General features: G+C 46.5%; 1 protein-coding gene across 4 annotated transcripts in view; it reads right to left on the bottom strand.

Annotated features, from left to right (window-relative positions):
- Nucleotides 1-26,033, bottom strand: part of CASS4 (Cas scaffold protein family member 4) — a 47,513-nt gene that overhangs the window by 9,852 nt on the left and 11,628 nt on the right. For 3 of the 4 annotated variants that reach the window (XM_074406688.1, XM_074406689.1, XM_039479594.2), the window contains 3 exons: nt 12,611-13,033; nt 5,812-5,913; nt 1,031-1,111 (listed from right to left, as the gene is read on the bottom strand). In XM_074406688.1, coding sequence (XP_074262789.1) covers nt 1,031-1,111; nt 5,812-5,913; nt 12,611-13,033 — 606 coding nt within the window. The remainder of the gene's footprint in view (nt 1-1,030; nt 1,112-5,811; nt 5,914-12,610; nt 13,034-26,033) is intronic. The other variant, XM_074406690.1, reaches the window with a different exon arrangement.

Raw genomic sequence — 26,033 nt, 5'->3', positions numbered from 1 at the left:
TTTCTTCAGTGGGTCTTCATTTCTGTTACCACTCAAGGCCCTTCACCAATTCTTTCGAGCATCATTTCTTTCCACTTCCACCACGCTGACCCACCTCATCTGCCACAACCTGCTTACGGGTCCAGCCACCCAAGCTGCTTACTTTGCCCTGAACTCAGAACACTGACTCATGACCCTGTATTTCATTTTGCCCAAACTGGTTCCTCTGCTCTAAATGCCCTTGCAACCCTGTCTTTTCCATCCACCAAACTCCTCTGCATCCCCCAACACGGCTGAAATGCCAGCCTTCTTGTAAGTTATTCCCTGATGACCTTGGGTGTAAGTGTGTCTGTGGGACACATGGTAGAATCCTATTATAAACACGGATTACACAGATTTCAAATAAAGTCGTTTCACCAGTACAGATAAAAGTGTACTGTATCACAGTGCATCCCTGAGGTCTGGCATAATAAGAAGCCATTATATAACTTTTGCTCTGTGCCAGGCACTGTCCTAGGTCCTTTGCAGGATTACCTCACTTAATACTCCCAGCCCATAAAAACAGAGATGTTAAATGACTTATCCCAAACCACATAATGAGTCCTATTCCTGAACACAAGTGCAATGAGAGGTTTTACCTCAAACGCAATAGGTCTCTGTTATGAGGAATTTGCATTCTAATTCTTGACCAAGCTAATAATATATTTTTAAAATGTTTGTATTTTAGTAGAGACAGAGTTTCACCATTTTGGCCAGGCTGGTCTTGAACTCCTGACCTCAAGTAATCTGCCCACCTCAGCCTCTCAAAGTGCTGAGATTACAGGTGCCCACCACCACACCTGGCCAATATTTGTATTTTTATAGAGATGGGGTTTCACTATGTTGGCCAGGCTGGTCTTGAACTCCTGACCTCAGGTGATCCACTTGCCTCAGCCTCCCAAAGTGCTGGGATTACAGGCTTGAGCCACCATACCTGGTCCCAAGCTAGTAACATTTCTGAGAGGATTTTTGTTGTTCGTAACACCGCACCTTAGCACCTCTCTGCACTTACACTTGCTTGGCCGGCGGGGGGATGGAGTCCTGCCTTCTTGGGGCTGGCTGGTATGTCGTATAACTGCTGCTTCTCTGGCTCCTGGGAAAGACCGCAAATGCAGACAATTTGAATGTTTCTTTCCTAAAGGCTACACATCACAAACTCTCCCGATACGCGTGTTTTTTCCAAAGGAAGACACAAATTCCTGAAGACGTTTTGGTGCTTTTGGTCATGGTACTAACGGTGGAAATCTAGGTGAGGGGTCCCCCACCTTCCTTGTTTAGGGACGTACAGGGGATCTTACAGTCCCAAGTTTTTCCCGTAACAGGGTATACATTAAACAATGGACTTTATGCTTTAAAAAGAGACTTCTCAACCAAAGGTGGGGGGTGGACAACAGAGCATCAACTGCAGTTGCCTAAATTAAAAAGGGTAGTTTATCTTCTTTGAGTTCATCCCCCTCCCTCTTGTTTGAGACAGAGTCTTGCTCCGTCACCCAGGCTGGAGTGCAGTGGTGCAATCTCGGCTCACTGCAACCTCCACCTCCCCAGTTCAAGCGATTCTCCTGCCTCATTCTCCCGAGTAGCTGGATTACAGGCACGCACTGCCACACCCAGCTAATTTTTTGTATTTTTAGTAAAAATGGGGTTTCACTATGTTGGCTAGGTTGGTCTCGAACTCCTGACCTCAAGTGATCTGTCCCCTCTTGGTCTCCCAAAGTGCTGAGATTATTGGCGTGAGTCACCACACCACCGCACCCAGCCGAGTTCACCTTAAAATTAAGTCAGAGGATAAATGAGATTGAGACCTAACATGTCTGTTTTCTTTCCTGTTTTTCTCAGTAGAGATTTTCCTGTGTTTATCAGTCATAATTATTCTGCAAATATTTAATGCATGCCTACTAGGATGACCAGACATTTTATTGCTCTCGTGATGTGCCGGATGACACTTCACATCATGAGAGCAATAAAAACAGGCTGTGAGTTACTCATTTGACAAATGTGTGTCTTACCAAGGTCCTAAGTGCCAGGCACTGTGCTGTGCTGCTTTTTTTTTTTTCTCACTCTGTCACCCAGGCTGGAGTGCAATGGCGCGATCTCGGCTCACTGCAACTTCTGCCTCCCAGGTTCAAGCGATTCTCTTGCTTCAGCCTCCTGAGTAGCTGGGATTACAGGTGCGTGCCACCGGGCCCAGTTAATTTTTGTATTTTTAGTAGAGACGGGGTTTCAACATCTTGGCCAGGCTGGTCTCGAACTCCTGACCTCGTGATCCATCCGCCTCGGCCTCCCAAAGTGCTGGGATTACAGGCGTGAGCCACCGCGCCCGACTAGCAGTGTGCTTCTTAGAAATCTAATTGTCAGGCCGGGTGCGGTGGCTCACGCCTGTAATCCCAGCACTTTGGGAGGCCGAGGCGGGTGGATCACGAGGTCAGGAGATTGAGACCATCCGGGCCATGGTGAAACCCCATCTTTACTTAAAAAAAATACAAGAAATTAGCAGGGTGTGGTGGCGTGTGCCTGTATCCCAGTTACTCAGGATGCTGAGGCAGGGGAATCGCTTTAATCCAGGAGATGGAGGTTATGGTGAGCCGAGATTGTGCCACTGCACTCCAGCCTGGCAAAGGAGCAAGACTCTATCTAAAAAAAAAAAAAAAAAAAAAAAAAAAAAAAAAAAAAAAAAAAAAGAAATCTAATTGTCACTACCCTGCTCAAACTCCCTCAGTGGCTTTATATATATATATATATATATATATATATATATATATATATATATATATATATATATGTAATGTGTACAGTAATTTAGAAACATACATTGCCGGGCGCAGTAATCCCAGCACTTTGGGAGGCCGAGGCGGGTGGATCACGAGGTCGAGAGATCGAGACCATCCTGGTCAACATGGTGAAACCCCGTCTCTACTAAAAATACAAAAAAATTAGCTGGGCATGGTGGTGCGTGCCTGTAATCCCAGCTACTCAGGAGGCTGAGGCAGGAGAATTGCCTGAACCCAGGAGGCGGAGGTTGCGGTGAGCCGAGATCGCGCCATTGCACTCCAGCCTGGGTAACAAGAGCGAAACTCCGCCTCAAAAAAAAAAAAAAACATACATATTAGGATACAAAAAACAGGTGACAAATTCCAAAGCAAGGCAAGAGAGCACCAAAACAGGTTTTGCAAAGAAAGAGAGAAACAGCTGGACGTTGGAAGGGGCTTCTTTAGAGAGTTGGGCTGTGAGTCTCCTGAGGATTCTCCTCAGCTGGGAAATGGGGTGGGGTGCAGCAAGGGTTGCCTTTCACGCCCCAAAAGCAAACCATCAAGTGCTCTCATGGGATTATTCAGTGACTTGACTTATGTCCCCTGATTCTGGGATTACAGTGGATGGGGGCTGACTTGCTTGGGAGAGGTGAAAAGAGAGAGGCTGAGGACAAAATACACAGTGGCAGCGTTCTGTGATGGCCAGTTCTCAGACCAAGACCCACGGAGGAGCGCAAACACTGGACTTGGGCACAGCATTAAGAGGGCATCAAAAAACTCAGTCACCAAGGTAAATACTATTTTAAACGCAATATTTAAGAAAATCATAATGCGAAAAAATCATGGTGAACAACAAGTCAGACTTTTACATAAAGACAGGATCTAGTGGGGCTGGGATTAGAGCAATGTGAGTGAAGTGAGTCATACAAGTGTGTTTTTATTGATAACTTTCGTGCCCATGGAAAGTGCCTGTGCTCCTAGAGTCTCTCATGGCAAAGGGGGTCTGTGTGTTTGTCATGGACCAGGCATGGATCACACGAGCTGGAGCAAGAGCCAGGGAGGAATGGCTCAGGGACTCTCAGGAGGGCGTGGCTGGAGATGACCTGCCTGCCCTAGAGCTAAGAGAGGAGCCACCAGCCAGAGGAGATGCATTTGTCCACCTGGAGGGACTTCCAGATAAAGATGCTCAGCAAGGAGGTGAGGGGAAGGAGGTGGGGTCAGAGGACATGGCACTTACAGGAATGCCTGGAAGAGAAAGAATCCACTTGCCCCACTGGCCACTACTTCAGCACCCACCAACAGAACCGGGGCCTTTCTCCCTCACACCCCTCTCCCTGCCTGCCTCTTGCGGCCCTGCAGGAGTCTGAGACCACCCATACAATTCCTGGAGCGAGCAGGCCAAGCTGGGCAGCAGGAGCTTTGGCTTTAAATGAACTGGAAAGTTTGATTATTGCCTGGACAAGTAAATTCCTCAACTGAGCCTGGGGAGGCTAAAGTGACATTTAAAAATTTTTTAAATTTTTATTTTTTTTCAGACAGAGTCTTGTTCTGTCACCCAGGCTGGAGTGCAGTGGTGCAATCTTGGTTCATTGTAACCTCCACTTCCCAGGTTCAAGTGATTCTCCTGCCTCAGCCTCCCTAGTAGCTGGAACTACAGGCGTGCACCACCATGCCCAGCTAGTTTTTGTATTTTTAGTAGAGATGGGGTTTCACCATGTTGTCCAGGCTGGTCTCAAACTCCTGACCTCAGGTGATACTCTTGCCTTGGCCTCCCAAAGTGCTTTGATTACAGGAGCTGCCACACCTGGCCTAAAGTGACTTGTTACCTGTGAGTGACCAAGAAGTCACAGAGCCTGCTTGGAATTTTATTTAGGCTGGAACTGTGGTTCTCAAGCCTGGTTTGCACAGTAGAGTCACCTGAGAGCTTTTAAACATCCTGCTGTGTGGGCCTCACCTAGACCTGACTAAATAGTCTCCGGGCTTGGGGCACAGGCACCAGGATGGCTAACGCTCTCAGATGCTTTCGCATACAACGGAAGGTAGGAGCTACTGATCTGGGCAGGGAGAACGGCACCACAGAGCGGTTTCTTCTGGGCTAAGAAAGAAGTGAAGCTATTTTTTGATCACATGAAGCATGTCTTGCAAATTTGATGTTCCACCTACATACAAGCAAGTTAAAAAAGAAACAACTAAAATTTCTTCCCCCAGAGATAATCAGTGTTGAGATAATCAGTGATAATCCACGTTGAGACTGTGGTGCACATCCTTCAAAATATTATTTTTTAAAAAATGTGTGTGTAGGCCGGGCAAGGTGGCTCATGCCTGTAATCTCAGCACTTTGGGAAGCCAAGGCGGGCAGATCACAAGGTCAAAAGATCTAGACCATCCTGGCCAACATGGTGAAACCCCGTCTCTACTAAAAAAATATAAAATTAGCTGGGCGTGGTGGCACACGAATGTGGTCTCAGCTACTCAGGAGGCTGAGGCAGAAGAATCACTTGAACCCAGAAGGCAGAGGTTGCAGTGAGCCCAGATTGGGCCACTGCACTCTAGCCTGGTGACAGAGCAAGACTCTGTCTCAAAAAAAAAAGTGTGTGCATATGTGTATGTACATACACACATATATTAAATATCTATTATAAATGATGGCTGGATGCGGTGGCTTACGCCTGTAATCCCAGCACTTTGGGAGGCTGAGATGGGAGGATGGCTTGAGGCCAGGAGTTCGAGACTAGCCTGGTCAACATAGCAAGACTCCATCTCAAAGAGAAAAAGAAAAAAATATCTATTCTAAATGAAAAGTAAAAACTTCAAAATATTCAGAACTCGAGTAGTCATAATGTTTTCCAGAGCAGGCCTGGGCTCCAAGGGTAAAAAGGATTTTGTAAAGTTGGCCTCTGAGTGGCAATGTGTATTCTGGAGGCTGAGAGGACTGAGCCCCTGGCCTCCCATGGCAATGCTGAAATGCATTGTGGGCATGATGCCGAGAACCCCAGACTCTGGGCGCAGAGGTCTGGGTGGTGCAGGGTCCCTGAACAAGGCTCACCTTCAGGGCACCGGGACCCCGGTGCTGGGTAGGCACATCATACACCTCGGAAGGCAGAGTTGGCATCGAGGCTCGGGCAGGTCTGGGAAGCGTGAGGATGGCCTTGGAGAGAAAGGAAGAGAGCAGAGGGAAAGGAAATGTCATTCTGTTGATCACAATTGGGTTCAAAGTCATCTCTCCAAAAGCAGAGACAGCTAGGTGAGCATGCTGAGGGCATCACCCGGCACCCCGATGCAGGCTTTCCACTCTCAAAACTGAGAATAGCAGGGTGCAGGTGGGAGGCTCCTGGTGGAGGCAGCCTGCCTCACGGGGGGCCCAGATGTCCTACGTCTGCCTCACCTGGGAAGTTCACCTGAGACAGGTTAACATGCAGATTCCTGGGCCCACTCGGTTGGATGGAGTCTCTGGGTATTGCGGGCGGCCCGGGAACTGGCACTGTTAACAAGCTTGCCTGGTGATTCTGATGTTCTCTAGGGACCAGGAGGCTGTAACTCTGATACTGGGTTATTCATCTGCATTCATCTAGCTAGGCTGAGGCTGCAGATGTGCACGTGACAGGCAGAGGGACTGTAAGGATGCAAGGTGGGGGGACTAATGAGGTGTGGGAGGAAACTGGGGCCTGGGAGCTGCCTCAGGACTCGCCACCTGGGCTGAGACAGGGACACAGGAGGTGAGCAGAGGAACTGCAGCTGGTGGCTTTTGCTGGCAGCAGTGGGAGGTGGAAGAGGACCTGGCTATGTGAAAGTGATGGAGAGGGGTGAGGGGGAGGAGGGAGAGAGGGAGTGGGAAAGGTTAACAGGGAGCAGTCAGTTAAGGAGCTTGCATTTTGTCCTACGAAGGGTGGGATGGAGAATCTGATTTATATTTGATTGAGCGCGCTTGGCCAGTTATTGCTCAAGCCATTTTGGGAAACGTGGTCTCAGCCACAGAGCCTGGGCCTGTGCATAGGAACTTCGGATTCAACTTAATCCTTTAGAGCTCAATGTTGTCGGCTCAGTGGTGGGTACCACACTGGTTGCCACAGAGCAGCTTCTGAACCCAGCCAGGGGTCCGAGTCACCTAGAAAACTTTAAAAGAATATAGCTGCTGGCCAGGCACGGTGGCTCACACCTGTAATCCCAGCACTTTGGGAGGACGAGGTGGGTGGATCACGAGGTCAAGAGATCAAGACCATCCTGGCCAACATGGTGAAACCCCGTCTCTACTAAAAATACAAAAAAAAAAAAAAAAAAAAAAAAAAAAAAAAAAAAAAGCTGGATGTGGTGGCATGCGCCTGTAGTCCCAGCTACTCGGGAGGCTGAGGCAGGAGAATTGCTTGAACTCAGGAGGCGGAGGTTGTAGTGAGCTGAGATCCCGCCACTGCACTCTAGCCTGGTGACAGAGAGAGACTCTGTCTCGAAACAAAAAACACGAAAAAGAATATAGCTGCCAAGAGTCCCATTCAGACCTCCTGGACTAGAACATCTCTAGGAGGGGCCGAGAAATGGGTGATTTCTTCTAGAGTAGAGGATGCTGTCTGCCGGGGGCTTAATGTCTAAGAGGGAAATGAGGTCTGAGCACACCAAGGACACAGGCTGGGAAGCAACAAGGGACCTGGAAGAGAGGACAGGGTGACGCTCTAGAGTCTCGGACAGGGAGAATGTATTTCCCACTGGGGTCGCAAGGAGCTGTCGCTGAGTAGGGGACTTTCCAAGCAGGCTCAGGGGCTGGTTAGGGTTTCAACATGTGGAGTGGGGAGGTGGGGGAGGGAAATGCAGGTGGAGGGGCAGTTTCTGAGGACTGGGTCAGGGTCCCTCCATCCATCACGGTGTCCCCAGGATGCAGCACTGGGAATGGCATGTGGTACATGCTAGGTTTATCTGTTGGTTTTTGATGAACGGATGTGCACAGCTTGGATGGTAAACATTAGCACACAGTGTAAAAATTCGCCCCGCCATTCATCTGGCTAGACTCAAGGACGCAGATAAAGCAGCTGCAATGCAAACAGGATGAACATTTCTTCCAAGGACACGCTGCAGCTGTCACATGTCAAAATAGCCCCCTTCATTGGGTAATGACTGCTTTCTTGCTCCTGAGAAACTCGGTTCCCTAAAATCCTAGGCTCTCAAAACACAGCTCTCCAAAGTGCTATCAGTAAGAATGAAACATCCCACTCCTGCGTGGGGGATCTGAGTCATTGACAGAGAAGCAGCCTCGATCCCCAGGTCCTCATGTGGTCCTTCGGACAGGGGTTTCCGGGCCCAGCACTCCCCTCTATCTCCGCTTCGTGGTTCCCAAGGAGAGGGCAGCCACGTCCAGCCTGCATGCTGCCCTGTTTTGCACAGAGCCTATCAAGGCACACCTTGGCTTAGATTCCGCCTAAACCCCACCTTTCCCCATCTCCCCATCTCATCATTACGCTGCCTTTTCCTGCTTGTGAGCTGCCCTGTGGTTCCTCTGCTCTACGTTTAATAAATGGATTTTGTTCTTGATGGTCTCAGGCTGATTGGTCTAGGTGGACAAGCCCATCAGTGGTTTCCCATTACATGTTGAATGGAATGAAATCCAAGTTTTTTTTTTTTTTTTTTTTTTTTTTTGAGACAGTCTTGCTCTGCCACCCAGGCTGGAGTGTCATGGCGCCATCTTGGCTCACTACAACATCTGCTTCCCAGGTTACAGTGATTCTCCTGCCTCAGCCTCCTGAGTAGCTGGGATTACAGGTGCCTGCCACCACGTCCTGCTACTTTTTTGTATTTTTAGTACAAATAGTATGGAATTTCACCATGTTGGCCAGGATGGTTTTGAACTCCTGACCTCACGTGATCTGTCTGCCTCGGCCTCCCAGCGTGCAGAGATTACAAGCATGAGCCACTATGTCAGGCCAGAAGTCCAAGCTTCTCACCGGCCCAGACAGGCTACGTACCAGCCATGCCCAGGGACCTTGAATGAATGTCTCTGACCATTGGCTGTCATGTCTGTATCTCCTCCCTCCCAGCTCTCACTTATTTGAACACACCAAGCTTTCTCCTACCGCAGACCTTTTCCAATGCTGTCCCAAGGCCCATTCCTCCCCTATGACTTCAGGCCCTTTTTATTCTGATGGCTGACTACGGGGTCCGCTATGCCTATAAGAGCACCTCCGCAGAGCAAAGGGACTTTCCTGGGTATGACATTTCAGATGGAAGGAAGCCAGCTCAAAAATGCCCAGTGCTTCTTGGAAAACGTAGGTCCACTGTGGTGATCCATTAAGGAACATGTTTGAGAAATGCGGTTTCGAAAGGTTTAGGGAAACAGAAGGAAACTCCAGTTCAGAAACTAGTGGGTCCAAGAGCAATTTCACCAGGAGATCTGGCCCTTTTCTATTGAAATACCAAAGAGGCCCTTCTGAATATAAACTGAAATCAAATATGTTCTTTATGTGTGTGGTTTTTTAAAATTAGGCCAGCACATTATATTAAGGAAGTTGGAATAAAAAGTAAAACAAAGCTCCAGATAGTGGCTACCCTGGTGGGGAAGTGACAGAGAGAAGGCACTGGGGGCTTCTGTTCTGCTAGCTTTGTTGTTTCTTGGTCTGGATATAAGTTACTGAGCTGTTACTTAGCATCTGTAGGCGAGATTTCAATAAAGTGTTCATTGGAAAGAATGGTGTCAGCCACAGAGTCAGGTGAAAGATCAAGGAATAAGGGCTCTGTTTTGGGGGTGATGGAAGTCATGCCTCATCAGCTGTGTGACTCTGCATGAGCAATTTCACCTCCCTGGGAATTGATGTCCTCATCTGTAAAATGGAGATTTGTTTTAATCTAAAGATATGCAGAGATCTCGTCCAGCCATAGAGATGTCTGATTCAGACACATAGATGCCTCTCTTAGGACAGCTTAAGAAAAATGACATATTTCCATGTCAACGAATGTTAATTTCGGGCCACTCTTAGTTTACAGACTGTCAACACAGATTTTAAAAACAGTCCATGAAATGACGGGCAAAGACTGTGTTCCAAGCCTGTGAAGTTGCCATGGGTAAACAGTTCTAACTGTTGCGTGTGCCCACAGTCCCAGCTACTCAGGAGGCTGAAGCAGGAGGACCCCTTGAAGCCGGGAAGCAGAGGTTGCATTAAGCCGAGATCATGCCACTGCATTCTAGCCTGGGCAACAAGAGCAAAACTGTCTCAAAAAACAAAATATTTTTTAATTTCTTGCCTGCTTTGTGCTTGGGGTCTCTTAGCAAGAGATGTGGTCTGTGACTTACAATCCAGGAATGCCATCTCACTTGGCTTCTGGGACAGCTAGAAGAACTTGAAGAGCAGTTAACGATCAGTTAAGGATTTTCTGATCCACAGAAAAGACAGGCATCTCCTCCCTGCCCCTGTCATCTAGCCATTAGCCCTGAGGCTAAAACTGCCCAGAAACTACATTTTAAATGGAAGCGGCTGTTGATAGGCCAGGCAACTCTGAGCCACTAGTTTGGTGGCTCATACCTGTAATCCCAGCACTTTGGGAGGCCGAGGTGGGTGGATCACCTGAAATCAGGAGTTTGAGACCAGCTTGGGTAACATGGCAAAACCCTGTCTCTACTAAAAATTAAAAAAAAAAAAAAAAAAAAAAATTAGCCAGGCCTGGTGGCAGGAGCCTGTAATCCCAGCTACTTGGGAGGCTGAGGCATCAGAATCTCTTGAACCCAGGAGGCAGAGGCTGCAGTACCTACACTCCAGCCTGCATGACAGAGCGAGACTCCGGGTTAAAAATTAAAAAAAGGAAATAAATAGGGAAGGAAGGGAGCAAACGTGTAACTTACAGGTAGGGCAGACATGGAGGGAGCTTAAGGAAGGGAAACAGGACAGGAAACTCCCCCCTGGTGTTTTACTGTGGCCACCTCAAGAACCCTGGTCAGTGGTTAAAGGGACCCCCTTGAATTTCCTTGTGGTTTCTGTTGTTAGCCGCAGCCTGCACAAGCAAGGGCTCAAACTGTTGATGCACTTAACATCAAGGATAGATCTCATTGCGAATGCCCTGATCAGTTTTCAAAGTTAAATTTCAATAGTAAATTCATCTTTCCTTTCACACAGATGTCAATTTGGCAGTTGACAGTGGACCCCACGTTTCTGAAACCATATGTTGTGTATGGTCCGTTTTGTTCATGCAACTGTTATTTACTGAGCACCTTGCAGGAGCCTGGCACTGTATTGAGTGGCATGAGCAGGGGGGAGATGCCAGCCTTTTCTGTGGATCAGAAAATCCTTAACTGATTGTTACTGCTCTTCAAGCGTCCTCTGGTTAACAGAGAACATTGCATCTGTTTTTCTTTCACGGAGAGGAAGGAATTGCTATTGATTTTTTTCTTTTTTCTTTTCATGGCTTTGGAAGAAATTCAAACTAACTTCAGCTAATGTCACTTGTTCTTAGAAGAAACCTCACCAAAGCCCTGCTCTGAGTCAGCTGCTCGGACAGCAGCTGAGCATGCCAGGCCTAGACTAGGGCCAGTTGTTCCAGAAAAGAGAGTTAGGGTCCACCTCGTTAACTACTTCAGAACGTTCCACCAGTTTTCTCCTGGTGTTTGTAGTGAGCGTCTGTGCATGGCAGCTGTTCTTTTTAACAACTGTCTGGTTCTATGTCTTGTAGCCCAGGGAGTTCGAAAGTGCAAAGTATTCAAAATCTTCTGAGGAATCAACCTTTTCCTGTTTGAAGACAACTTTGGAAGTTGATATGGAGAAGGCCTGAATGCCGGGGGGCCCATTCCTATGGCCCCCACAGCAACACATGCTTCAGAGAGAGTGGCCTTTCCCTGCACACAGACCTTGCCAAGATCTCTGCCAGAGCTGTGGCTGGGTGGGATGTGTCATGGAGCCGAAAGCAAAGCATCTGATGGCTGGAAGTATCTGCAGTGACTCAGGCCTGTGCACATCTGCTCTGCACCTCACGAAGGCCAGGGCTTTGGGGGAAACAGGGAATTATTTTTCTCCTTCTTTCCTTTTTTTTTTTTTTTTTTTTTTTGAGACTGAGTTTCGCTCTCGTTACCCAGACTGGAGTACAATGGCGCAATCTCGGCTCACCGCAACCTCCGCCTCCTGGGTTCAGGCAATTCTCCTGCCTCACCCTCTTGAGTAGCTGGGATTACAGGCACGTGCCACCATGCCCAGCTAATTTTTTGTATTTTTAGTAGAGACGGGGTTTCACCATGTTGACCAGGATGGTCTCGATCTCTTGACCTTGTGATCCACCCGCCTCGGCCTCCCAAAGTGCTGGGATTACAGGCTTGAGCCACCGCGCCCGGCCTTCCTTCTTTCCTTTAATTATTTTCCTTATTAAAAAAAAAGTTTTCATTCTGCATTTGCTTTATTATTTCTAAAGACAGGGAAGTCACCCAGGCTGGAGTGCAGGGGGACGCCATAGTAATAGCTCTCTGCAGCTTCACTCTCCTGGGCTCAGAGGTTCCTCTTGCCAGAGCCTCCTGAGTAGATGGGACTATAGATGCCTGCCACCATGCCTGCCTAATTATTTACTTATTATTATCAGAGATGAATTCTCACTATGTTCCCCGGGTAGTCTCAAACTCCTGGGCTCAAGCAATCCTCCTGCCTTGGCCTCCCAAAGTGCTGGGATTACAGGAGTGAGCCACAGAGCCTGACCCATTCCACATTTAATGAATGCTCTTTCTCCTCTGTTTTTTAAAAATGGGTGCTTTGGGCCAGGCATGGTGGCTCCAGCAATCTGGGCTCCCATTTTGTGCATTTGATCTGAAGGACACCCATGACTCAAGGGGTAGTTAGGACCCTGGGTGTTTCCACAACCCTCAACCCACGTCTAGTAGTTGGAAATGTGCATACCTGTTTTGGAAAGCTGAGAGTCTTTTCACAGATGATTCTGGCGCTGGTGGGAGGGTCAGGGAATTCGTAGACTTGGGCAGCGGGGGGCTGGGACCCCTCCACCCAACTCCTCATCTGCTCATAAACAGGGCCTGGAGTGGAAGGGTGGGGTAGAGTGGGCACCTGATAGGTCTCCTCTGAGCTGGCAGGAGCTTCTTCCAGGCCTCTCAGGAATGGGGGGCGTAGCCTGTCCGCAGCGACCTCCGTGAGGATTTGGAGGCGGTTGGCAGGGGCCAGGCCTTGCCTCCCATGGAGCAAACACTTCCACCAGCCCTCACTTTCTGGCACCTGTTGCTCCAGAATGGTCAGGATGTCCCCTCTGCTGAAAGCCAGCTCGTCGGAGCAGTCAGGGCAGTTGTCGTAAAGTGCCCTGGCCAGGAGTGCCTGGGAGTAGAGGGGGTAGCAGAGAATTTGCTGTTAGCACCATGGCCAGTGACCGCTACACCAATCCCACTCACTTAGAAAGCTTAATGCAAATTCATAATGCCCTTTCTCTTCATTTCTTCCACCTCAGAGGCTCTTGCCCCTGCTCTTTGCCTGATTTGTTACTTCACATCCTTGGGGTCTAAGTGAAATGTCACATCCTCAGGGCAGACTTACCTGTACACCGAGACAAGTTTGTGTGGTCCTAATATGGTTTTATTGCTCTGTTTTGTTTTTGTTTTTGAGACAGGGTCTCACTCTGCTGCCCAGGCGGGAGTGCAGTGGTGAAATCTTGGCTCGCTGCAGTCTCAACTTCCCAAGCTCAGGCAATCCTCCCACTCCAGCCTCCCAAGTAGCTGGTACTATACATGCGTGCCGCCACACCGGGCTGAATTCTGTATTTTTTGTAGAGAAGGGGTTTTGCCATTGCCCGGGCTGGTTTCCCACTGGATGGCCCTGTTTTAATTTGTGAAAACCATGACCCTTGTACTTACATAGTTCAGTGAGCACATGGTTGGGTAGAAATTCCTGCCTGTGTACCTTTGAGCAAATTAGCTACTTGAGCTTCAGTTTCCTCATCTGTAAAATGGTAATAATAGTAATACCTACCTCATGGGCTTACTGTGAGAATTAAATGGGTGGATATATATACACAGACTATATATGATGGGTTGATATATATATGTACACCATATATATATATCAGTTATATGTATTTCTATCTATTATATATTGTGTATACATATGGGTATCTCTTTTTCTGTCAAGTATAGGTGGCTGGCATTTAGTAAGCACTTGGTACAGGCAGCTGTGACTGTTATTACTATTAGGTTGCTTTTTGTCTGGTTTTTGCTATTTTCCTTCTGAACTGGATTGGCAGTTCCGTGACTGCTGGGCCTACATCTCACTTGGCTATTGTGTCCCCAGTGTCAGGCTCAGGCCCAGGTACATAGAAGATGCTCAATCAATGTTCATTAATAAGTGAATGACAAGAGGCTGGGTCTAGTGATTCACGCCTGTAATCCCAGCACTTTGGGAGGCCGAGGAGGGCAGATCACTTGAGGTCAAGAGTTCAAGACCAGCCTGGCCAAAATGGTGAAACCCCATGTCTACTAAAGATATAACAATTAGCTGGGCATGGTGTTGCATGCCTCTAGTCCCAGCTACTTAAGAGACTGAAGCAAGAAAATCACTTGAACTCTGGAGGCAGAGGTTGCAATGAGCTGAGATCACGCCACTGCACGCCAGCCTGGGCAACAGAGTGAGACTCCATCTCAAAAAAAAAAAAAAAAAAAAAAAAAAAAAGAAAGAAAGAAAGAAAAAAGAAAAAAAAACCTACTGAATGACAAGAGACTCAGGGGGTTAGTAACCTGTCGGTAGTCACACAGCCAGGATCAAACCCAGTCTCCTAATTCTCCCGCCCACGCTGTTTCAGTAAGTCACACAGTTCTAAAAAGAACAACCTTGTTACCATGGCAGTGATGGTCAAACTCCCTCCTTAATTAAACTTTCCACTGTAATTACATAAAGGCAAACTTGTTTCCTTAGGTTTTAAAGTTACCACTTTCACCTCCTTTTTATATCAATGTATGTTCATTTTCAGAAAAATAGAGAAATGAAAGAAGACATAAAAATTACCCATAATCCCACCACTCAGAGATACCAATTCACACCATTTCTGGTATTTATCCTTCCAGTTTTTTTTTTTAATTTTTCTAAATAAATTTAATTACACCTTTTACACCCATTAACCCTTGTTGATACGGTTCTTAAATAAAGCAAAAGTGACTAAGTATCCCATTAGGTTTGCTGAAAATTATCGTGCTTCTTGTGTAGTATTTCTTTTCTGCTACAAAAATGGAATTGGAAGACCAAGACTGATGAATATCATCTTACCCAGACAAGCAGGTCTGTGTGGATTTGGGGAACCCCTGCTACAAGCCTATCTAAAAAGCATAGGTCGAATCAGATCCTTCAAGCAGCCAAAGGGGCACTGAACACGCCCCACAAACCCTAATACAGCTGAGATCCTAGGAGATCATGAACAAGTTCTGTACATAAAACCTTTTGTTCTTTCTACAAAATAAAAGTTCACCAAAGAAAAAGTAAAAATAATAACAACAAAACAGAAGAAAACAAAAGTGCCTGCAATGCCGCCACCACAGGTAAGTGCTGTTAATCCTTTGGTTTTTTAACTTTCTAGATCTTTTCTTTTGCATATTTGTTCACATACACATCTAGAGTCACCGTTATATTTTTAAAACCTAATGGCATAATATGATACACCCCTTTATAATCTGCCTTTTCCCCCCCACTTAAATGGTGAACATCTTTCCATGTCAATAAACATTTTTCTTCAGTATTCTTTAAAACAGTGACACGGTTTTCCATTGTGTGGATGAAACGTAATTTTTCTTCTTGGTTTTGGACATTCTAGCTAATTGCAGGTGTTAGCTATGGCAAACAATGCTGAAATGATCATCTTTATAGCTAATACTGGGAACTCCCCTTATTCATTTCCATGGATAAATTCTTCAGTGGGAAGCTGGCAGGTGGAAACCGTTAGGGCTCTGGTTGCTGTCACATTGCCCTCCAGCAAAGTTTCAATCAATTCACACCTCCGCCCACTGTGAATGAGACTGCACAGTTCCTTGTACCCTCATCTACCCTGTGCGTTACTTCTGTGTTGGGTGATGTATTTGTTTAAAAATCTTTGTCAAGGAAACTTGAAATGTTTTCTAGCAAATTCTTAGCAGTACCCAGACCACTCGAAACTACAGAATCGGCTGCAGCCCTCGTGTCACTGTGGGGATAACCTGCAGGCAGCTCGGGGAATGTGTCACCTTCCTGCCGTTCCCCACTTTTTACTCATTTTTTTTTTTTTAAAGAGAAAAGTTCCCAAAAGGAGTTAGGGCCATGTGTAGTGTGAGAGGCATTCCTGCCTGCAGAGATTTCCTCTCTTCTCCATGGTGAAGCAGAAATCCTCAAGTGAGAGGGACGATATGAAGCTTTCACTTGTCTGAGCCCAGTGAGTGTATGAGATGACACTGAGAGGCAGAGAGCTGAGCTGCAGCCCACGGACTCTGACCTCACTTCCTGGTGTCAGGCACCTCACGGGGTGTCTTTCTGGGTCAGCCAATTGTTCCTTCACAAATTCAGCAAACATTTATGGAATGTTTATGACATAGGGCACTGTTGTCCTCCTCGAGTTTTCAAGGGACGTGAATTTTGATCATGGCACGCCCCTGTCACCCTTCAGTGGCTCCCTACTGCCTTTTGGATGAAGCCCAAGCTGCCCAAACCTTCAAGGCCCTGTGTGATTTTGCCCCTTTCCATGCTTCTAGCCTCATAGGTATCACTTCCTCATTGGCCCCTGGGACGCCACCCTTTCTGAGGGCTTGAGTCCATCACACATGCTATTCTCTCTACCCCAAAGCACTTAGCAGCTTTCCACCCAGTGAAATCCCACGCATCCTTCCAGACTCATCTGAAATGTCACTTCCTTAGAAAAAGGGCCCCTGACACCCTCTAGACCAAACTAGTTCTCCCCATACTTCTGCTCAACACCTTTGCACATCAGTACCTATCACATTAGGGTTCAACTCACCTAGGATCTGTCTTCCCACAAGAACAGAAGCTCTGGGAGAGCGAGGGCCACATCCTCTTTGCTCTGGACTGCATCCCACAGTCCAGCACAAGGTATGGGATCTTTGGCTACTTGTTGAGTTAGTGAATGAAAGTGAAGCGTGATGTAGCACCCCCATTTTCAAGTCTTTAGGAGGTAAAAAGTCACAAACACCAAGATGAGCACTCCTATTTCTGTCTGGAGTAGGGTAAGAGGGAAGCTTTCTGTTACCCTCTGCCCACGCTTTTGGATAACCTTCAGTAAGAATGACCACCAGTATATCCAGAAGATAAACCTCAAGGCATAACTAGTCTGCACATGGAATCATTATCTCTTGAATGTGTTGGGAGTGGGTTTCACAAGAATGTGGGTGCTGAGCTTGGAGAACCCAGCAGTGATGAAGAATTTAAGGGAACAGAATTTTGGAGTCTTGTAAAGAGTACTGATTAAAGGTCAAGACTTAGGCTGGGCGTGATGGCGCATGCCTGGAATCCCAGCACTTTGGGAGGCGGAGGCATGCAGATGACTTGAAGCCAGCAGTTCTGGGCCAGCCTGGCCAACACAGGGAAACCCTGTTTCTACCAAAAAATACAAAAATTGTCCAGCATGGTGGCGCATGCCTATAGTCCCAGCTCCTGGGGAGGCTGAGGTGGGAGGATGGCTTGAGCCCAGCAGGTGGAGGTTGCAGTGAGCTGAGATTTCACCACTGCACTACAGCCTGGGTGATGAGTGAGACCCTGTCCCAAAAAAAGAAAAAAAAAAAGTTACACGTTACTTTTTAGATTGTTTTCCAGTTAAATAGGCAAATAATTGCTGTTCAGTAAAAAACGATAATCTGAAAGGTTATGGTTTATTACCTTGTAGGACTTAAATCAGTTTCACATTTAGCCTTGCAATCACACTCTAATATTCCTTAATTAAATTACCTATACATACCTAGCACCTCAATGATCTCTTTTTTAAAAATAAATGCATTCAGGCCGGGCGCGGTGGCTCAAGCCTGTAATCCCAGCACTTTGGGAGGCCGAGGCGGGTGGATCACGAGGTCAAGAGATCGAGACCATCCTGGTCAACATGGTGAAACCCCATCTCTACTACAAATACAAAAAATTAGCTGGGCATGGTGGCATGTTCCTGTAATCCCAGCTACTCAGGAGGCTGAGGCAGGAGAATTGCCTGAACCCAGGAGGCGGAGGTTGCGGTGAGCCGAGATCGCGCCATTGCACTCCAGCCTGGGTAACAAGAGCAAAAAAACTCCGTCTCAAAAAAAAAAAAAAAAAAAAAATGCATTCAAGTTGGAAAAGTATTCTCAATGATCTTTGACTTAGTTTTAACATTTCATTAATTCCCTATTAATCCATCAAAATTGATTAAAATCTTTGACATGAGTTCATTTTATATTTGCATGGGAGTCACAATTTTGCCTTTATGAAAACTGTACTTTAATCATCCACATTGAGGGGGAAAAAAGGGAAAATAAAAGCCTGTAATGAAATACATTATGGTATATTTCATTGTAATTCCCATGAAATACATTTAAATCAATATTTTAAAACCCACCATCTGAAATGTGCTTGCATTTGTCTAGAAATAAGATAGTGTGTATCTTTAGACAGAGCAGTTGTTAAAATATGGCAGCTGCTCTGAAGATTGGATGCAGCTTAGCTGGTGGATTTGCCTATGGTGAAAGCAAGGGCTTTTTCCAGAGAACAATGGGGTTTTTGTGAGCATCCACCCCACTGGGCACCCACAGCTGTCCAAGATGGACGGACAGCAGCAGTTTTATTCTTGATACATGATTTATTTTGTAATTTTGGCCTGCTGTCTTCAGGACAGCTGACCACATCTTCAAAGGATGTAAACTTCCAGCAAAGGAAAACTCTAAATATGCTGCCATACCATGATTCCCTTCTGTATGAATGAAAAACTGTATGGCGTTTCATTACAATTGACAGGGGGTGTCTCTAGACAGCTCATGCAATCGATTAATTATGTCTCAGAGTTTCGGTAGCAAAGACCATCCATGTTAATGTTACAAAAGAAAAATGAAATGCATGTGGAAACTCTTGGGGAATTCCTTCCCTGAAATGGAAGGAAAACAGGGAATTATATTGAATGAGAACCTGTTTTGTGTTGGATGCACTGAAGTCATTATATCACTTATTTCTCTGAAATCTCAGAGGCAGACTTTCTTATCCCCATTTTACAGATGAGAGAATGGAGAGTCAGAGAGATCAAATGACTTGTCCAAGGTCACCTGAACTCTAACTCGTTCCTCACATCCATTCTTTCATCTTATAAGCCACTCTCCGGACACCAGCCAGAATATTTTATTTTATACACATAAATTGGATCCTGTTGTTCTCTTATTTTAAAAACCTCTGATTGCTGAGAACCGCATTCAGAACAAAAGGTCACCTTCCTAATGTGGCTTCGAGGCAGGATCAGCCTCCCAGTTTGCAGCCCTCCCCTCGTTCATTTCCCTCCAGTCACATTGTTTTCTTACTTTTCTCAGATGCCCTGAGCTTGCTTCCACCTCTGACCTTCCCTTTGCTGTTCGGTCTGCCCAAACCCTCTTCTGCCAGATCCTCCTCCTCTGGGTCTCAGCTCGAGTCGCCCCTTTGCAGAGGCTGCCCCTGACCTCCCCACTTATAGCTGGGGCTCAGGCCCTTGTGATCAGGCTGGCACGCGGGCAGCACTGGACATTGCAATCGCAGCAGGAAGCACTCATCGTGCACCCGGGTTCCTGGCACTGCACCAAGCTCTTTGTGAATAACAGCTGGAAGCAGTTGACAGGCCACTGCAAAGGAATCCAGTAACCATCACAATGGTTGCTCAGTTCACTCACGAGATACTCTTTAATAGGGTGTTAATTTGGGAACATTTGTATAGAAATTTAAGAGGTGAAGGAGGACGTATGTTCACATTTTTGTGTCTTGTGGGTACACAGGCAGTTAGATTCTGCGTACAATGGAAGAAATGTTCTTAAATGATTTCCAAAAAGGACATTTCCCTAAAATGCCCATCTTCATACAATAACTGGTAGAAGGAGAAGGAAAATGAATACACATTTGGAAGGAAGAATGAGAGATGGATAGGGAAATAAAGGTGAAGAATATTCACTGTCCTCATGGTGATGGTAACCTCGGCGCAGAGACCTGGACACATCTTTGTCGGGTGCAATGTGCTCATCTAAACTCGAGCAGCCGAGGATAGAGTGGTCTTAGCTGCACTTGGGAGAAATCTGGGGAGCCATTCATTCATTCATTCGCTGAGATTGTATTGAGCATCAGCTGTATGCCAGGGGCTCTGCTGGAGGTATCGTGGTAAGCACAACTGTTTCTGATCTCATGCCATGTACATTCCAGTGGAAGAGACAAATTCTAATCAAATCATCACAGAAGTAAACACAGGATTTCCACCTCTCGTGAGTGGGATGGAAAGAAAATACAAGAAGTTATGAGGAATAAAATACCAGAAGTTATGACAAATTCTTAAGTGCAGGGAAGTAGTGATGGGTGACGGCTTAGGGAAAGTTTACCTGAGAAAGTGGCCATGGATGCTTCCATCTGGGGGTGAAAAGGAGTTAGTCAGATAACGGGATGGGAAGCGAGAGCATTCAGGCAGAGGAAGAGGAATCTGTGGAGGCTGGAGTGTGTGGGTGAGGGGGGGTGTGAGAGTGTGAGTGAGTGCGCGTGGGGCGGGGGGGGGCGCGTGGAAAGTTGGAGGAACTGAAAAATGACCAGGCTGCCTGGAGAAAGATCAACAGAGGCCCTGGCTCCTCATTTCCATAGCGGCTGCTGTTTATATGTGGTTACTGGGTGGAAGACCGAGTGCATTGAGCAATTGGAAACGAGAGAGGTGAATCAAAGCCAATTGTCCCGTCCATCTGGGAGATGCCTGTGGCTTGGATGAGGGCGGAGGCTGGATTTTGTTAGTTTTGGGGAGCAGCTGATGAAGGGCTGGATGTAACTTGAGGTGAGCCTTGGAAGAAGAGCAGGAGCATAATTGCAGAGAAGAGAGGGACACACTGCTGAATGGGCCAGGGAAAGTCGGAAGCAGAGAGGGAACTGGCCCGCACACTTTCATCATCCACGGTGGCATATGGGCCACCAGCAGCCATGGCCACTCTAGGCAGGAGCAGCTTAGATGAGCTGGGAGAGAAGCAGCTGCTGCAGCCTCAGTTACGCTGCTTCATTGTCCCTGTTCTTAGGATGGAAATCCCCTCTCCAGGCTGGGGTGGACACAGTTCCAGGGTGACTGTGCCCACGTGGACTTGCCCACATGCACAGCTTCTCTGCTTTACCTTCCACTTTCTTTCTCCTTAGTTTACTCGAAAGAACAAAGCTGCAGAAACTCAGAGGGTCAGGGCTGGGGGGCAGGTGGGGGTACACTGATTGCTCTGTTGGCCTCATTTTAGTGTTTCCTGGTACCCAAGACTAGGAGAGATGAATGACCTGCCTGAGGTCATGCAGCAGCCGGTGGTAGAGCGGGGAGTCAAACTCGCATCTATCTGACTGAAGCCTGCTATTGCCAATCCTCTGCACAGCCTTCCCAAGCCCAAGTCTGCTTCCTGCTCTGATCTGCTAACTCTTACGTCCAAATGTGTGCAAATCCAGAAAGAGCTACTTTAAAGACAGCTATTAGCAGGAGCAGCAAACTCAAACGATTATAGGAGCTGGGCAAGAAATACATATGAGTGAGGCAGGTGGGGCGTAAGACATTTTGGGTGTGGTGGAGGCTGTGGCATGCTCAGACAGATCTTAAACTATCACTCCTCCGGCCCAGTGAAGCGCTCTGCTGCTGAGTTCAGCGCATTGCTGGGGTCTTACAGTCCCCACCCATATTTCCTTTGCAAACTGAAAGTTAATAGCCAGGGGGCCTGAGTATTTCTGCCCAATGTAGGACTCATTGGAGGGCAATTTTTATCCCAAAGCCCTGGCTAAGTGTCAAGACTGTGTCTAAGCTGCCCCATGGTTTGAAGCTCTTTCTCCTCTGTCCAGCTCCTTCTCTCTTTCCCATCACAGGGGTCAGAGCAGCATCGTGGCCCCAGCCTGCTTCCTCCTTGTTTCATCTTTCACAGCCCACCCCCCACCAAACTTTCACGCTCCTAAAATTAAGACAATAGTAACTATGAGATAGGAAAGTAGAGATCATGAGATGGTTTCCATCCAAGTAACCGAGAATATCATTCTCTCTTTGGGAAGGTAAATTGTACCATGGGGTCACCAGTCCATAGTGGGAGCGTAGTGGGAGGTGGTAAATCAAGAAGATCCCCCACACAAGTGGTGGAGATGTAACTGTGGAAGAAGCCGGGGCGGTAAGTGATGTCTAGGCCCCTGATCCACACAGAGAGATAGATCCCCCAGGCCAAAAAGAAGGTCATTTTGCTTCTACTAAAATCCTTCTTTGAAAAACGTCCATGTTTAGCATTTCGGTTTCCTTCTCACAGATTCCATGTCTTATTTCCAAGAATTCTTAGTATCCAAGCAAAGTGACTGAATGCTTCCTACTTCCCCTTTGAGGGCCATGAGGGAAGGGTTAGTTACAGAGAAACTACATTTTAAAAAATGCAAATGCTATAAATATCACAGATCTTTTGATAAATGGGAAATGTGAATCCCTGAAGTTCATGGAGGATTCCCATGGATGTACGAGCTGTTATGTTACAATCAGTGACATATCCTGTTATATATTTTTATGAGGTAGCTGAGCCCAGACTCCACATCAGGAGTGAGTGCAGAATGGAGAAAGGGCTCTTTGATCATCTTTAAAGTCAACAGTCTCGCCTTGAATGTACTTGGAAGTATTTCGTTTCATGTAAATTCAAATATAGGATAGGAAAGATTAAAGCAGAGAGAATGGTGTTATCTGTTGGCTTGTGAATGTTTACTTTCCATCCTTTTAAGAGGACATTATGTTAAAAAAATAAAAGTTTCCAAGAACATAAGAAAAATCCCCTCACCACCTCCATTTTTCCCACCCACATTCTTCAAAAAGGGAAGACAGAGGAGGAAGGACAACCTGAGGAAGAATCAAAGTATCTACAGACACTCCTGGGAGGGATTTCTGGTGGGAGACAACAGCGTGTGAGGTCACCTCCAGAAGGATGAGAGAGGGGTAATTTTTTTTAAGAGACAGGGTCTTGCTATGTTGCCCAGGTTTACAGTGGCTATTCACAGGCATCATCATGGTGCACTGCAGTGGCTATTCACAGGCATCATCATGGTGCACTGCAGCCTTAAACACCTTGCCTCACGGGTAGCTGGGACTACAGGCACATGTCACCATGCCTAGCTTAAGGAGTTACAGCAAAGATTATCTGGAAAGGGTCCTCACTTTGCAAACCCAACAAAACAATACAGACTTCTCACACACTGTGTATGTCAGCTAGTGTTATTTTCCTATAACTAATCAAACAAGAGGGAGAAGCTGGCTGGGAGCAGTGGCTCTCGCCTGTAACCCCAGCACTTTGGGAGGCTGAGGTGGGCAGATCGCTTTGAACTCAGGAGTTTGAGACCAACCTGGGCAACATGGTGAAATCCCATCTCTATAAAAAAACATAATGATTAGCTGGGCATGGTGGCACACGCCTGTAATCCCAGCTACTCAGGGGGCTGAGGTTGGAGGATGGTTTGAGCCCAGGAGGCAGAGATTGCAGTGGGCCGAGATTGTGCCACACTCCGGCCTGGAAGACAGAATGATACCTTGTCTGAAGAAAAAAAAAAAAAAAAAAAAAAGAAGGGGGAAAATCCTCTTTAATCTTTCGGATGCAATTTAGCCCCTCATGAAACCATTCTGTTTGCCCTGACAGGAGTGTCCATGGCACTCCGATTACCCAGGCACTGTGTTAGTCTTGTTGTCCACTGTTAGCCAATGCCTTGGGAATCAGATGGCTCACTTGGGAATCAGGTTGGCTCACTTGGGAATCAGGATGGCTCACTTGGGAATCAGGTTGGCTCACTTGGGAATCAGGATGGCTCACTTGGGAATCAGGATGGCTCACTTGGGAATCAGGTTGGCTCACTTGGGAATCAGGTTGGCTCACTTGGGAATCAGGTTGGCTCACTTGGGAATCAGGATGGCTCACTTGGGAATCAGGATGGCTCACTTAGGAATCAGGTTGGCTCACTTGGGAATCAGGATGGCTCACAGTTTCTCAACTCTGTCCCAGGCATTGGGATAAGTAGTTAGCACTGATGACCACATTTGATATTGAAAAACCTTATGAAGCAGGTACTGTAACTAACGTTGCATTTAGGAGATGAGCAAGCTAAGGTACAGAGAGGGCGAGAAAGTACCTTAAGGTAGCTCAGTGCTCAAGGGCCAAAGCCAGATTGGAATGCAGGCAGTTTTGGGTCTGGAGTGTGCTCTTTTAGCCTAAAAACCACTCTGCTTAGCACAGACTCTATCTTAGCAGATACAGGATGGCAAAGTGGCTCCTGGAAGAGGGAGATGAAGCTGAGAAAGACATTTGTATAATGGAGTACAGTGTAGCCATGGCAAGAATGAGGTGCTTCTATCAATGGAAATGGGACAATCTCCAAAATGTAGTATTACATTTTGTAAAAAAGAGCAAGATGAGCATAGCTCTGCATTGATGCTTTTATAAGTATAGCATCTTTCTGGAAGATTATGTCACTCATTGAGGGGCCCTTCTGGGTAGAAAACAGGGGTCTGGGAAGCTAGAGATTTGGGATTAGAGAAAAACACTCTGAGTCCATGTTCATTTCCTGCAAAATAATCTGGGTCTTGTGCACAAAGACCCAGGCCAGACCGGAGGGCCTCCCATGATGGGACATGTTCCCCAAGGCCAAAGTTAGGCTGTGCGGTAGCGGGACACAGTAGCTGTGTGTTGTATGTGTGTGATGTTGGGGAAAGCATTCAGAATAACCACGTCCCTACTTTCCTCCTGGAAAACCTCCTGCACTCCTGTAGTTGTGCTGTGAGGTCTACAATTGAGAAGAGAGCACCAGGCAAGCAGCCACCTCCTCCCTCATCTAACATTCATTTCTCTCTCCCTTCCCTCCCTCATTTTCACCAGCTCGTTCCTGTCTTCTCTTTGTCCCTTCTGCCTCCTTCCTTCCTCTGTCATCATCTGCCTTTGACATAGTTATCCAAGAAAGAAGCTGTGATCTGAACCTTTATTTTCTCCCATGATATTGCAGGGGCTTTCCATATCAATATTTACATTTGAAAGTAAAATTCTGTAAGTGAAGAGGAACTGTCGCTTAAAATAGCAAAATGGTATATTTAATCACCAGAACTTGCCCTAAGAATGTGTAAGTAGATTAAACTGTTTCTCTTTAATTTGTCATGCCTAATGTGGTGAGAGAATTCATTGATGAAGTTATAAAACTTGAGACAGATTTGCTTCAATAATCTGCATCTCATTATCAGAAATATTTGGAATTCTTTTAATGAGGTGATAGCTACGTGGGTTCTTGCCTCATCTCCCATAAAGGACAGTTGTTTTTCTTGGAGCTGTTTTTTAAAAAACTTAGCAAAGTAGTTAAGTGAGATGCTGAACGGAAACTGCTGCTTTTTGTGTGTGTGATTAGTATTAATTTGCCAAATAGGCCAGGAAAAGAATTGCGTTTCTGCTTCAGCTCCCTTTTTTTGAAAAAGGTGAAAATTCTTGAATGAAAAGCTTCAGAACGTGCAGATAATGATCTGAAATTATTTAACTGGAAGTGTGAATTGAAACTCCCTTTTCCCAACTGCTTTTTTTTTTTTTTTTTTTTTTTTTGAGAAGGAGTTTTTCTCATATTGCCCAGACTGGAATGCAGTGGCATGCTCTCAGTTCCCTGCAACCTCCGTCTCCCAGGTTCAAGTGATTCTCCTGCTTCAGCCTCCCAAGTAGCTGGGATTACAGGGGCCCGCCACCATACCCAGCTAATTTTTTGTATTTTTAGTAGACATGGGGTTTCACCATGCCCAACTACTCTTATATTTAAGGTAACATACAAGGCCGAGTGCAGTGGCTCATGTTTGTAATCCTAGCACTCTGGGAGGCTGAAGCGTCCACACACTTGAGGTCAGGGTTTGAGACCAGCCTGGCCAACATGGCGAAATCCCGTCTCTACTAAAAATACAAAAAGTAGCTGGCGTGGTGGTGTGTGTCTATAGTCCCTGCTACTGGGGATGCTGAGGCAAGAGAATTGCTTGAACCTGGGAGGTAAAAGTTGCAGTGAGCTGAGATCACGCCACTACACTCCAGCCTGGCGACAGAGCAACACTCCATCTCAAAATAAATAAATAAATAAATAATGTTGAAGCTTTAAAATAAAACTTAACCAAATAGAATATAATTTTCTGAACAAAAATATAAGGTCT

Source organism: Saimiri boliviensis, chromosome 9, assembly GCF_048565385.1.
Source record: "Saimiri boliviensis isolate mSaiBol1 chromosome 9, mSaiBol1.pri, whole genome shotgun sequence".
Taxonomy (NCBI): domain Eukaryota; kingdom Metazoa; phylum Chordata; class Mammalia; order Primates; family Cebidae; genus Saimiri; species Saimiri boliviensis.
The sequence above is the reverse complement of the archived record's forward strand: the minus strand, read 5'-3'. Positions and strand labels throughout refer to the sequence as shown.